Raw genomic sequence first — 15,450 nt, forward strand, 5'->3', positions numbered from 1 at the left:
ATAATGACGTGTATACGACTTTGGTGGAATTTATTTTTCAAGTAGCGGAGTATAATGGCAGATTTACGACCATGGGAGTTCCTACGGATTTAATATAAGGGCTGTTTTTTAAATTACAAACGTTGTTCCGTTTTATTAACACAATCAGTTTAACCTTCATTACGAAAGTTTCTTTTGAGGTTTCTATCAAATATAATTTCACGTCTACAGAATAATCTAAATTGTTAAAATCATAGTTTTTTAAATCTAGGTCATAATCAACATTTCTACTACCGATATATTTTGTTCAAAGAGGAAAACTATATATACATTGTTTACTTTTTCAAAGCTTTTTTGCTGAAAATTTAAATTCCTTCACAACTGGGTGAAAAACGTCGATTGGAGCACCAAAAAAACTAAATTTCGGTTAATTTTATTTTATTGTTAAGATTCATTCGTTCTTTTAATTCGAATAAAACAAAATCTTTCGAAGGAAAATTCCTTGGACGTTTAAACGAATATATTTATATCAACTAAGGACTATTTCTTAAGGAATACGGTCTTAGATTTTTGAAATATTACATTGTAGGTATCTTAATACATTAAATTTCTTGGCGTGTATTTCTAAACTCGCGTAAAATATTGCAAATGCCGGTAATTTCTTATCATTTTGCTACACCCACCATATTTTCCGAATCAATCATTCATTCATTGTTATCTCTTTACGTGGAAATAATCATTCATAAGTAGGGTTAGACGAGCTTCGAGCGAACAATGATAACGCGAAATAACGAAATACCTATCGCACGCGGGTAGCCTTTTACTCTTGATTTGCATATCTACAAGCAAAAGGCAACTTCCCGAAATGGCTTTATCTCGGTGTGAATGACTCACGAAACAACGTACCACGAAAATCAGGCTTCATTGCTATTATAGTTGTAAAAAAAAAACCACTAGGAAGCGATAGATAACCATTTTTTTGTCAAATTTCAAAACATCGACATCCGTTTTAAACGAATATTTTAATTAGTACAGAACGAGTACAAAAGCTGCTTTTTTGGGCCGCGTTATTAGTGTTTGCCAAAATCCAGCGAGGAAGTTACGGCTAAGTGCCAAAAAACACCGAAAGAAAAGAAATTGAAACGAAACAAAAAACGTGTTATAAAAACTTATAGTAAAACTTCGGTGCCTCTTCAGGGGCAATAACACGTGGTTTATAATCGGCCACTGCGGTTGGCGTTGTCGTAGCGGCGTATTGATAGGCGCGAAGCCAGGGGTGGCCCAGCGCCGTTGAAGTACGCGACGACTCGTTGGCTGTCACGTCGGATAAACCTATTCAACTGGATTTTAATTGAGAAGCCCGGCTAGTTTAACGAGCTACGGCGGTCGAGTCGTTGTCGGCGCGCGCAACAATAGAACACCCAACCTTGCCCGAGATCGACCGCGAGATGCCATTCCGAGAGGCAGATCGTCTAATCATTCTTATACGTTAATAAAAGTAGCTAGCAATAAGTATCTTTGATTCTTCTACTACGATCCATTGTTTCGTTTCTAGATTAGCTTCCGTGGACGAATGGAAAACAATAAGGCTTCGTAACCGTTGCGTTCAAGTATTTGGAGTAGGTTTGACCCTTTAAGTAACTTACAAAACAGGATTGGCGGATTAAATCAATTTTATTTAAATCGTGTGATATTTCAAATCGCGATTTAATTCGTCTTATATTATAAATCATTGATTAAAATCACAATGTATTTAAATGGACGAATATTAAGTAGCAAAAATACTGGTCCCAAAACAATTAAAATACAAAGCAAATCTGAGCAAAACTAATATATTAATTAGTATTTAAATTTAATTAATATATTTTAATTTTAGATTATATAACCGATAGAAGCAAATCAATTACTGGGGAAAGTATAATTGTTTAAAAATCAGTAAATTCGCGACCGAAACGAGTCTAGGTGGCGTAACTAGGTAGCGTCAACTACAAACAAATTAAAACATAAGAACATTTTTTCTTAAATACTCTTATCAAAATATAAGCAAACGATGCAAAAATTCTATTAAAATGCAAGTATAATTTTTTATGAAGTGAAATTTACGAATAACGTTGAGGAAAAACTAATAGCGTCTGCTTTAGCCGCTACCTAGGTTTCAATGGCGAACCAAAGGGGGCGTAGCGATAGTTTTCGCTAGGCGAATTCATTCAATTCAATAGAAATAAAAAATACAATGTAAACCCTGCTACAAAACACTAAAAATTACGAACACAAATTATTTTTCAAAGAGCTTATGGTGTCAGCTTAAGTCCTTAGACACCAAACCCATAAATTAGATAATGCCCAAGTTTATTTCCTCTCAGAGTGAATTTATAAATCCGGTACTTTTGAAATAAAATGCCATTTCTTTTTTCTGTAATTTGTAATATTAAGGTGACGTTTCGATTCGATATTTCGTGAATATTGTAGCTTAGGCATTCACGAGATCCCGTACAAAGTCTACAAACTTTTACCCAAAACATAAACAAATTGGGACGCAAAATAAACGTATATCAGTAATTGCTGTTCTTTTAACTCTAACCAATAAAAGTAAAGTAAAATTAGAGTTATTTTAATAATTTAATTTTATCACCGTAATAGATTTGCATAAATTTAGAGTAAATGACACCGACTATAAAACATTTAATCAACGATAAACCATAAACACAAGCTACATTGAATACAGGATGTAACCGTGCAAATATCAATCGTATTTACGAATAATTAAAGTAAAATATAGCGCATACCTGCTAAACGTTAGAGGTCTTGGAATATTGGAAACCCGGCTCATGTCTTTTAGCAGTTCATATCCATACGCGACGACACGCGAATTCGGAAAAGAGCGCGAAAAATGACGGCACTATTCTAGGGCCCAATTTAAAGCGCGAAGTAAAACTGCGAAACTTGTTGGGTCTGTGACCGAATGAAATGCTGCCACAGACAAAACAGGAGCACCGCGGATAGCTCTCACGCTGTTCCTTTCAGCTGAAAAAGATTTCGCGCCTCCCTCCCCCTTCTCGCTTCCAACACAAACCTCCCCCCACCCGGTACCTCAGTCCCTCCCTCCTAAAATGGAGAAAAAATATCGTTACCGTTCGAGTAAAAATTTTCCTAACGATGCACCTACCGCCCTCTGTACTTCGGTTTTATACCTAATTTCGTATTATAATCTTTACATATTTTTTGACTGCGAAAGCAAATTGGTTGGTGATTTAGCGGTATCTCGCATAAGTAAATAGTTTTTTTTTTACGACAAAAATTAAAATTGAATATTTAACGCGTGTTTATTGGTTTGGAATTGCATTGACCCCGGACCACCCAGAAAGATCAAGCAAACAGACGGGCTTTTAAGGTGTTTCTTACTTTTAGTATTCGCTACCTTCTCGTATTTTGGCACCTCACGTTCGGGGTATCCCACTTTTATATGGAATATTTTGATTACGAAATTCAAATATTTGTCACTTGGAATTGATAATATTGTAATAAATTGACATAAACAAATATTGATCTCTCAATGTTTACACTTCGCAAATCATATCCAGGTTTACACTAAAATATATAAATTGTTTCAAATTTAAGGAAATATTAATAACAATTTAATTAGTAATAATGCAGTATTGAAGTTTGAAGACGTCGAAATTTTGTTTATTGAGAAATAGATCGTCTGGGATATACATATTTTCATAAACCATAAAATCTAAAGCCTCGGATTTTCTGTTTGTGGAAATCTACGAAGGAGATCTGAAGTGAGAATGGAGGGGGTGGGCTGAACTGGATGAATAATGGTTGCCATCCCTCCCAAAATAAAGTCTCAAGGTCAGACTCCGAGCATTGTTCTCAGATTAGGCACACTTTGAGCCTCGATCGTCGACCAAAAGCACTATCTTCCGAGATTTATAAGATACCCCAAGCCCATAAATAAACAATTCTTCTTTTGTCAAGGCCCCCCCAACGGATCCCAACAAGGCTACAACAAAATAATAGGTGGGTACAGGTGCTAGCCACGTACGAAAAGTAACGCGTCTTAAATTTACATATCAAATTACGCTCGAGAAATAAAGATATTTACGGTATAATTCGTAAAGCTGCTTTATAAATTAGCGGCTAAACAAACGCCTTATTTAATTCGAGAATCTTTGTAAATAATACGCGAAAGACGTTGCGAGAAATGCAAATTGAATCTTGATTTACTAGGCAATTCGCGATACGAACAACGTGAAATCCTCCGCTTTGAAAGAAAGCTTCGCGATAACAATAAGACACCGATCCCAGTAGAAAACCGGGGTTAAGACCCTTTACAACCATTAGTTTTCTCTGGCTTTAAAACGAAAGATCACGGTTACAGCATCTTTCCCAAATTCCTGTTTAGTATTCAAGCCCGTCTCGCATACCGTCACTATGACTCAGACTTTCACGATGGCCAGCGGAGGAAAAAATTAATAAAAAAAAAACAACGTCGGGGGGGGGACGAAAGAAAAAGAAAATTTAAAACGTAAAGCCCGCGGCTAAACTAGGTAAGGTGAGTTAAGAAGAAGAAAAACAGTCATAAAATTCAGGTAATCTTCAATTTTTTATGGATAAACGTGAGGTACGGAACGGAGGTTGGTTTCTTTTTGCCAGCTTTTTTTGCTCTTTGAGTCGAAATTCGCGGGAGTAATTCTTAGCGAAAGCCAGCCTAGGTACTCGCGAATGGATCATTACTAGAAGCCAACCCCACTTTTTTGCGGTTTTAACGGTGATGGTAGAAATTAAGGGGTTCTCCAAACAAGATACGTAACGTAGCATCGCTTTGAGGACCTTGCCAAAAAACTATCTGCCATTACGCGTGCGTCGCGGTAATGACTTCTTTCCACGACCCGCTTGATTATCGACTTCTTGAGTTTTGCCCAAAATTACAAGGGTCAGCTTCGGTAAATTGTTTCCCGGGATGCTACGAGACGCTTATTTGGCAAAATATTTTGTCGTTAAGTGTCTTACTTTGAATAGAAAACCATAAGCAATTCCCCGAAGCTCGCTCTCTTTCTTAAATTACATACATTTCTCAGTAACGTCAGGATTTTGCGCAAACTCGTAATCTGAGGAGCCATTTTATCCCCCCCCCCCCACATCGTAGAAGCGGGAGAGGATTAAGGGTCAGTTAATTAAAGTTCACTAAGGTTAGGTCAGGTCAGAGGTGGTAGAGTATGGGTGATTGGAACTGTATTTCGTATCTTTAACTATAACAATAGGTGTTTCTATAAAATACGGGAGGTCATGTGATAATGTTTTGTCGCGCGCAAGTAAAGCACTTCAAAAACTGGCGCTCGTGACGCAGATAAAACATTTTATACTTTTATTTTTTACTGTTTTATTTCATAGAAACACCTATTACCTAGTTATATCATACGTCCTTCCAGGTTATATTTTTCATATAGGTTGGCTTTATTGTACTTAACATTGAAATATACGCACTGTAAGGAAATACAAACAAATTTTAATGGATATAATGGAATTTTTTCTCATAGTCTCGTTTTTATAATTTTGGATAGTTGGATACAATGATAAATTTAGTGTTGCAAATGTCCTTTCGAAAATGGGGTCCTGAAATAGATCACTTCTTGTTAGTGATTGCTTTTTTCACCTTGATCAAATTCTTCTTCACTCCTTTCGTAATGCTGGCGAGGGTAATTTCTTGGTTCTTGCGGGCCTTCCTTCTGCCATGGTGTCCAGTCGAACTCTTTCGCTTGTGAGAAGATCTACTGATAACTGATGGGCGCTTAGGTATCCCTTTTCTTGACTTTCTCGACGAACGGGAGGTAAAACTGTTGGCCGAGCTGGTACTATCAACGGTTCGTCTTCGACGACGTTGAATATTCGGTGTTCCCAATGGCTTGAATCCTTTGATGTTCCTTTTCGACATTTTCAACAACTCGTTCCGAAATAGTAGGCTTAGCGAGTTTTGATTAGAATAAAATAATGAGGCGCGTCGCTTTTCAGTTAAAAGTTCGGATTGATTTGAAATTTCGCGCGTGCTCGAATATCAGAAACGCGACATCTATTAAATTTATTACACCTCTTTATAAACCATTATAAATAATATAACGTAATAACTTACTAATAAAGATATCTAGTTAAAAAAATTGTTTGTGTATTTTGTTTAAAATAAAAGTGTATTTTCCCAAACGGATTTCCGTAATCCGACCTAGATGGCGCTTTTAAAGTTCCGAATCCTTTCCCTCTCTCTTTCACTCTCTCTGCAATGACGTAATAATTTTTTTCCGAGTTGCCGTCCCGTCATCCTTCTCGGGAATCAAAATGGCTAACGTCAGTTTTGTCGTACTTCACGACAATTTCTGTTTATTAAAATCGTAATAATCAGCAATTTAAAAAGTTTCGTAAATATATTAAAGCGTTTCTAGTCATTTTAATAGTATTCGCCGCGCTATTCTCGGGCAGTACGAACGATCGATGCTTCATCAAAGCGAGACCGACTCTTTTATTGCGCACCTCCCACGGCTCCTATCGGAGTTTTACAGCTCGCTGAAGGCTACGTGGCCGGCGGTTTCATAGAGAGAGATCAGGGTAAAGGTTTACGTCTTAAGCCTAACCAGTTTCAATAAATAACTTTCGCGGTTTTAATGAAAATGAAGTTGTCCAGCGCGTTTTTTGTGCTTTTCGTCGCGAGTTCCATTCGGCGTACGGCTAGTGACGAACACACCCATCACTACGAGAACAATGAAGAGGTAGTGTTATGGATGAATACTGTGGGGCCCTACCACAATCGCCAAGAAACGTACGCCTATTTATCCCTACCATTCTGCCCAGGACCCAAAAAAAGTATAAGTCATTATCACGAGACATTAGGGGAAGCCTTATTAGGCGTTGAATTAGAATTCAGTGGTTTAGACATTGATTTCAAGGCGGATGTTTCTAAAACGCAATATTGCGATGTTACGCTTAATGATGAAAAGCTACAAGCATTCATTTACGCTGTTAAAAACCATTATTGGTACCAAATGTACATTGATGATCTGCCTGTTTGGGGTATAGTGGGAGAAACTGACGAGTCTGATGGCTCCCATTATATTTGGACTCATAAGAAATTTGATATTGGTTACAATGGTGACCAAATTGTCGATGTAAACTTAACCAGCGAGGTGAAAGTAAAACTTGAAAAAAACAAGAAAATCCCTTTCACGTACGAAGTAAACTGGAAACCGTCTCCCAATGCGTTCACCAATCGTTTTGACAAATACTTAGACCCAAGCTTTTTCCAACACCGAATACATTGGTTTTCCATATTTAATTCCTTCATGATGGTCATTTTCCTGGTGGGACTTGTCAGTATGATTCTTATGAGAACCCTGCGCAAAGATTACGCTCGTTACAGCAAAGATGAAGAGATGGACGAAATGGAACGTGATCTTGGAGATGAGTATGGATGGAAGCAAGTTCACGGTGACGTATTTCGTCCACCAGCTCATCCCTTGTTCTTCTCAGCTATGATTGGGTCTGGTTACCATACCTTCACAGTAGCACTTTGCGTTATCATTTTCTCAATTATGGGAGAATTGTACACGGAAAGAGGATCTCTATTAAGCACCACAATCTTCGTATACGCAGCAACATCTCCGGTTAATGGTTATTTTGGAGGCAGTCTTTTTGCCCAAATGGGTGGAAAACGGTGGATTCGACAGATGCTAGTCAGCGCATTCATGCTCCCAGCCTTAGTATGCGGCACCGCTTTCATGATCAATTTCATCGCGATCTACTACCACGCCTCGAGAGCCATTCCATTTGGAACCATGGTTGCTGTTACGAGCATTTGCCTCTTTGTTATTCTTCCTTTAACCTTGGTTGGCACTGTCTTGGGTCGTAACTTGGCTGGGCAACCCAACTATCCGTGCAGAGTGAATGCCGTTCCCCGCCCAATTCCAGAAAAGAAATGGTTCATGGAGCCCGGAGTGATCGTCATATTGGGTGGAATTTTGCCCTTTGGCTCCATATTTATCGAGATGTATTTTATTTTCACTTCCTTCTGGGCATACAAGATCTACTATGTCTACGGATTCATGCTTCTGGTTTTCCTGATCTTGGCTATAGTCACCTGCTGTGTTACAATTGTCTGCACCTATTTCTTATTAAATGCGGAAGACTACCGTTGGCAGTGGACCAGTTTCATGGCTGGTGGATCAACAGCAGCTTACGTATACGCCTACTCGTTTTATTACTTTTTTTTCAAGACTAAAATGTACGGTTTATTTCAAACGGTCTTCTATTTTGGCTACATGGCCTTGTTCAGTCTGGCATTGGGAATATTGTGTGGAATGTTTGGATATTTGGGCACAAGTGCTTTTGTTCGCAAAATCTATTCCACAGTTAAAATTGACTAAAAGTTTTGACAGTTTAAAAAAAAATGGAAAATAGCTGGCTTTCTCTCTTTCATTTAAATTTTTATATAGTGTTTGTGTATTTTTTTGTTACCGGGTAACTCAGTTGCGAGAATTAAACAAAGTGTGCAAAAAGCACAACAATGTTGCCATATTTTGAGCAAAACTAAACCTGTTCTTGTAAAATAAAAATAAAATATTCACTGAATATTTAAACATAAAATGTATTAGACTTAAACACATACAATGTTCAATATAATGAAAAACAATCCGATATTTGGGTTTCAAAGGGAAAATTTCAGTGTATTTTAAAAGACATTTTTGAAACACGGCATTATAAAATTTAAAAGCTCCAATATTAAATTACTAAAAACAAAAGCGTTTTGAATTTCAAAATGAGAATGTGAATATTTATTTGTACTTGTGAATGTCTTTAAGTTTAAATAAAAAATAACTTATACCCGACTTCTCTTTTATTTTATATCAAGTCTAAATATTAACTTAAAAAACCATACTTTACAATAGCATTAATAAATCGCAATTAATTTGGGCTTAGAGTTCAGGCTTCTTCATCTCCTAAAGGCACCATTATATGATATTCGTATTGATTAAATGCCAAGAAATGTTCTAAATAAAGATTTCTTTGACATTTTGGGTAGTTATGTCCTATTAGAATATATTATATATAGCTGCATTTTACTTACAGTTAGTACGTTTTAGCAGAGGCATATAATTGAAAGAAAAAAGGGATCTAGGCTTTGACTGCATATGCTTTCCATACATTTCTTAAACACTTTATATATCACACGAGCGAGGTATCTTGGACTTTAAAATGTAACAGGTACGGTCGCATGTTCGAGACAATTTCCTGGAAATTCAAGCCAAATTGCGGATGAGTACACTGCATCACGGTTAAAATTTTACCTCTATAATTAATCGTCTGACGGCCTAAAATATAAAAATTGTACTCCATTGGGATATTTATTTAAATGAAAAGCATATTTAACCAATGTAATAGGTTAAGAAAAGTGGTGTATAATGTATTTATCCCAGCAAAAGAATCCGAGTTTACGAAACTACAAGTTTCATTCAATTCAAATTAGCAGGATAGCGAGATGGATACTTATAAGTAACTTATATACTTCTGGTCACACTAAAACATTTTTTTTTTTGCATTTTACGCGCTAGCCTAGTCAGATTTGTTTAAAGTTTCGTTTGGTTGGTTATAGAACTCGTTATATTGAGAACGCAAAATCTTTAGAGTATCCTCAATTATTTCAAAACCGGAAGAATCAACTATCTTAAATATATATTTTTTTATAGTTATTTGCAAATAGAATGTGAGTTAAATTGGTTTTACACCTTACAAATCCAAGAAATGTACGAACTACGAAGGGAGGGGGATAGTCACTCGAGTATCGCTATGGGCCTTTACAAATTAACAAGACCCACGGGGGCCTTGTGTTTGGACTCTTCCCCGAGTATATCTCTGTTACTCTGTATATAAGTTATCTTTTCAATATTGATTATTAGAATTCAATTGTAATCGTAATAATATTTACGAAAAATCAGAAATCAAGTGTATAAAATATTTTTAAATTTGTTTTTTCCCAAGACCAGAAACCCACATTTTCATTGACAATGATTTAAAAATATTTTATTCATTAATTTACCATGAAAAATTAATGAATAAATTCATTTTAAATCTACTTATAACAGATTAGACTATAAATCTAAGCAGTATTCGTAAAACATGGTATAAATCTTCACACGATCCGAATTTATCCGACATATACCAAAAACCGTGTTTGGTATTTCATCTGTTCTTAAAAAAATAATCAATCAAATGAAAAAATGAAGGCAGTCTTTAACGATTTATAGATGAGTAGTTTGGGTGGGTCAGCGAGACAGAGAGAGAGGAGAAGGGGTATTTGAAACAAAATGGCATTTGGTCATGAAAGGGGTTTTACCCGTAGCCGACGCGTCGCGGCCAACGTCATTTGCATTGGAGGCACGCAATGTGGAGAATGATGATAGTCAATTAGGAGTCAGGTTATGAAAACCTAGGCAAGGCTTCAAAACTATATCATTGAGTCATCACGATAAAAAATGGATCTATCGACTTTAATACCCCACCTTTCGCAGTATGCATAACAAAGGGTTTTCTATACTGTAAATTGCTCATCACGTTTTACTACGCCAAACCTTTACGTCAAAAGCTACAGATCCCCGTCGTTCACTCGAATAGGGAAAAACATTTATCTTTCAATGTGTAAATTTTTCAAAACCCCTGGTGCGAAACTGGATAGAATAGCATTGACGCGATACGTGCGGAACACTTTTACAGGCGTTTTAGTCTATTTTATCTGATCTTACCTATTTTATAAAAATTTCCAAACGGCTATTTTTATATTTAATTCGCAACCAAAAACTATCGCCCCCTTTGGTTCGCCATTGAAACCTAGATAGATAGCGGCTTAAGCAGTTGCCATAGATATAGGAAACGTATATAAAGGTCTAGATAGAATATTTCAAAGGGAGTTAATACGGAGGTGACAGCTAGCAGAAACGCGTAATTTCTGCAGGCTATCCTTATAAGGCGCTATCTATCGGTAAGAAAGCTCGGGCTATCGTCGCGAGAGCCATTGTCCCTGCTTAAAAATTATACTAAAAGTCACCAACAGATGGTGTCTAAAGACTACGGCCTGCGGAAAGGTCAAGCACTTACAATTGTTAGTACTAAAATGCTAAGAAAGCTCGCGCTCTTGGTCACGTGACTTCCTCGGTGTCTGCTAGGTGTCAATTCCGTATTTTATGTTAGGCTTAGACGCCTCGAAATTTATCTAGACCTTTATATACATTTCTTATATCTATGGCAGTTGCTATAAGTTTTTCCTCAGCGTTATTCGTAAATTTTACATTCTTCGCGACCGAAAACTATCACGACGCCCCCTTTAGTTTGTCATAGAAACCTAGATAGGTAGCGGCTAAAGCAGACTCTATTAGTTTTTCCTCATCGTTATTCGTGAATTTGACTTTAAAAATAATGATACTTGCGTTTTAAAATAATTTTTGCATCCTTTGCTTATCTTTTGATAAGTTTATTAAAAAAAAAAGGTTCTTATGACTTTTTAATTTGTCTGTAGCAGACGCTAGATCATAGGGGCTACGTCGGAGAAGCTACCGCAGTTACGCCACTCGTTTCGGTCGCGAATTCATAATAATATTGTTATGTAACGAAATATGTTTTTATCCCGAGGCGTATTTTTTTAAATCTGAAACTGATCTCGAGATTTTAAAATGGATATTAATATTTGAAAATACGATTACATATTTTTAACCTTAAATCGCTTTTGATCGATTTTTTTCGCGTATTTCTAGATTTCTGGCGATTTTAAGATAATTTCATAAGTATATTTTCTGGTTTACGGATTTTGGCTGGGGAAAAAATTATATTTTTTATCTAATGTTAAAACCTTCGCAACTATGTTATAGGTAAGTGTTTGCAGAACCACTCCAGATAGCTTCAATACGTGTTTTCGTTACGGGACGTAATCTCCGGTAAATTACGTACAAGAAGCAATGGGTAATAAACAAACATCGACCAATGGCATAAAGGGAACATTTACGCTCTGTTTACTAAATAAATTAAGTGGGAAATAAACAATAATTGAATTAGAAGTTTTTCGAACGCAGGTTCAATGCCTCACTAAAGCCCCGATGCACTCGTTGAGAAAAAAAAGAGGGAATTAAGGGTAAAAAGGCCCTGTCCCTTAATTGAATTTAGGCGGTATACGAAAAGAATTTCTAGCTCGCACGCAGCAGGCTGTAATATAAAATAAGAGCAGGAGGGGGGAGGGGTAGAAAGGAGTACGGTAGGCCTTTGTCAGACTGTTCGGCGGCGAGCGTCCTGCATTCCCCTAATCGATAACATAGAACATACACATGGGTGTGGGTAGGCCTAAAACGCGTCCAGCAGAAACAAAACCGGAAGGAGAAAGAGAGGGAAGACGCCTTAAGCCTCGGCGGATTTACAATACACTGTTTAAGGGCACCCGAATAGGGCCTTTAATATTGAATGGTGCCCTCTTAAGCATTTTTTCTCATTTATAATGACCTTCTAGGACGTTATAACTGGCTGGTTAATAAAAATGAGGTAGATGACCCCTCGAGATTATAATCAGCAAACGGGCGTTTTTTATTTGCATAATCATTAGGCGACATTTACCGGAGTGCAGCCTGTTACGTTGCAATAATATTGATTTTGTTTAAAGATTTAAAGATGAAAATCATTCGAGTTCAGTATTATTAGAGATTGTTGAACAAAATATTAACTTAAGCCGTCGATTTCAATCAGTACAGTTACATTGGAATCTATCACATTTTTCTACACCCGTTTTGAAGTTCTGAAACTATAACACTCATTTGTAAGTTATTTTAATACGTTAAAGGGAGTAGAAACTAAACCGAATAATCGTCTGCTAACAGGGGCCACGACGTTATTATAACGTAACTAGCGCCAATCACCCTTAGCTTCTGTTACACCTCATTAATGTTTTAAGTTGGAGGACATAGTAAATGTTCCTTGAGTAAAACGAAATTTGTCAGACATATTAATTTGCGTCTTCACTGTCCAGGGGCAAAACAAACCAAACATATAGAGTGGAATTGCATTTGCAGTGGACGCAAGCCGCGCCACCATATTGATTGGAGCCTCGTGAACGCTATGGGATTTTTTGCTAGACGTTTCGGCTTGGCAGTATCGAACGAATAGTCAATGTACAAATAGTAGACTATCTGTAACTTGCTCTATAATAGCCGTACGAAAATTGGGTTTTAAAAGGCTGCCCGTAAGGTTTCGAATTTCGATATGGATTTCGCTTACGTACGCGACGCGATGAATGAACTCCCGGGCCCCATTCGTTTTGATTTATTAGTTTGATAATCAACCATTCCAATTCCTTATAGACGACTCTAGCGGCGAGTTAGCGCCATATAAATGTGGCCAGCACCATTGACAGTAAATTCAGCGGTTTTTGCGTGGTCAAAGCCCCCACAAATTCAAATTTAAAATGCCAATGTCTTCCCAAGTTATTGTCTTGAAGTCTACAGATAATTGAAACTCCTTATCCAGATATAAGACGCTGGTTTTCTAGTAACTGATCATGCCAGTTAAATGGTAAAATTATGTACATTATTATTGGGCTTTTTACTGGACTGTTATATCAGTTATTAACTAAACTCTTGGTCTTTGTATCCGATATTTATTGAGCAGTATTTACTTTCAATAGTACCAAAATATTCCCGACGCTACCCCAGTGATGCCAGCCTGTACGATTAATATCGTTCCATAGGATAATTTGACTTTCTGCACCGCGTACAATAATTAATTCCTTAAAAATGAGCACTAGCATAAAGGGGTCATATTACATAGGGAAGGTGTTCGAACAAGCAAAAAACACCAAACATTAAAATAAAATTGTGTTCATGGGCATTTTTCTAACGATATGAGCTATTTTTCAGTCATACGATAAATTAAAAAAAAAACGATATTTTCCCGTTACTGGCAGGATAAAGCAACGCTGCCTCTCTCAAACAAGGTTTTAAGCCCCCAAAACGGTCTGGGGTTTATTGTATATGTATCTGTATTCAATTGCAGAATACATTTTTTTGATAAAATTTATTTTAAAGGATTTACACTACTGGTAAAAACAGAAATAGCTGTAAAAAATTCTGGCTCAAGTAGTAGCAATGTTGTCGACACTTTTTTGTATTTACATAATTATCTAGAAAAAGGTAGACCCACTTGGGGAGTTTTTTTGCGGTTTAACTTTTTCCCGCTACCATGTTAAATTACACAATAAAGAGATTAAGCTCCCTGTGAAACGCGTTAAGAGAACGAGTCGAATACGCAGACCAAGTAAATATCACAGCGAGAGATTTTTACTACGATTATTTCGTAAGAGTAATTTTACCGTGACTGCCATTAATTGGGGTTATTTTAAAGAAATGGCAATAAATTAGGTACAGTCTACTCTTTTTCTCTATACGTTTTATTGTCGGTGCTTAAATCGTAGGTACTTAAATAAGCCATGTCAATAAAGTCTTATCAATCTAGACTAATTTCCAAAATCTTACGATAAATATTACGATAAAATTGCGAATATTACCTTTTGGGTCTCCAGTGTCTCTTGAGAACTCCGAGCATTTTCGGAAAAATCACAAAAAAACGGGCAGTAAACTGTCACATCAAATTCTCAAAAAGACGACCGTAAAGACGGGAATAAACAAATAAGGCGCCGTCGACGCATCAGGTATACGGTTCTCTTGACGCGCGTGACACGCAGAAACGCGAAGAAAGCCTCAATATAATTTAAATAAAAGCTTCATCGGGGGAGACGGGTCTAATTTGGTCTACCCCTAGAAAATAACAAAGCAATCCGTTGTATTTCTTAGGCGCAGCATTGTACCGAGGCCTTATCAGTCGATCACTGTTTGTACACGATATACGGGGAAGGATGTTGTCACCAGGCGACGGGAAATTTGCACATCAGCTGCTTTTGGCACTGCCGCGGTGTGAGGAGGAGGTGACGGAAGAGCCGTCCTTGCTAGTTGTAGTAGTAGGGCACTGGATCACTTGGCCCGGAGCCCAAAAATCGGGCAGGAGAGGGGCCGACCTGGCAAATCGACATTCTTAATATTACCCACAACCCTTTAGGGGGTCTATCTCTTCACTACGCAGATGCGTTTCGGCGAACGCGCGAGAAAGGAGAAGGCTTAACGGGAGAGTTTTAGGCCCCACGCCACACGGTCAGCGATTTTGACATTAACAAAAGCTTTTTAAAATCCACCACCATCTAACGGTTCTCTTTGGGAAGAGAAGGGGGGGCACCGTATCGAACCTTTCGCGCGATGAAAGGGACGTAGCGCCGTCCCGCGGTAACGGTGCGCAACTCCCACAAGCGCTATGACGCAATAGATAGAGGGACCAAAATCAACTGGCCCTTAGCAGGGAAAGCAACCAGCCTACAAATGCGGCGAATAGAAACAACACGGGCCAAGA

The 15,450-nt window shown here is 37.4% G+C and overlaps 2 protein-coding genes across 4 annotated transcripts in view; one reads left to right on the forward strand and one right to left on the reverse strand.

Moving 5' to 3' along the window:
• The window catches only part of LOC149947507 (uncharacterized), a 111,272-nt gene extending 96,303 nt beyond the window's left edge, over window positions 1-14,969 (reverse strand). For 2 of the 3 annotated variants that reach the window (XM_090172106.1, XM_090172104.1), the window contains exon 1: window positions 2,766-2,972. In XM_090172106.1, coding sequence (XP_090028232.1) covers window positions 2,766-2,809 — 44 coding nt within the window. In that variant the 5' untranslated portion in view covers window positions 2,810-2,972. Of the gene's footprint in view, window positions 1-2,765; window positions 2,973-14,557 lie in introns of those variants that run through there. The other variant, XM_090172105.1, reaches the window with a different exon arrangement.
• TM9SF3 (transmembrane 9 superfamily protein member 3) lies at window positions 6,276-8,824 on the forward strand. The gene has a single exon (XM_090171505.1). It carries the CDS (start codon window positions 6,636-6,638, stop codon window positions 8,388-8,390), a length of 1,755 nt encoding a protein of 584 aa, XP_090027631.1. The 5' UTR covers window positions 6,276-6,635; the 3' UTR covers window positions 8,391-8,824.
• Window positions 14,970-15,450: the final 481 nt, after the last annotated feature.

This window comes from Leiobunum rupestre, chromosome 4 (genome assembly GCF_980474605.1).
Source record: "Leiobunum rupestre chromosome 4, qqLeiRupe1.1.hap1, whole genome shotgun sequence".
Classification (NCBI taxonomy): Eukaryota; Metazoa; Arthropoda; class Arachnida; order Opiliones; family Sclerosomatidae; genus Leiobunum; species Leiobunum rupestre.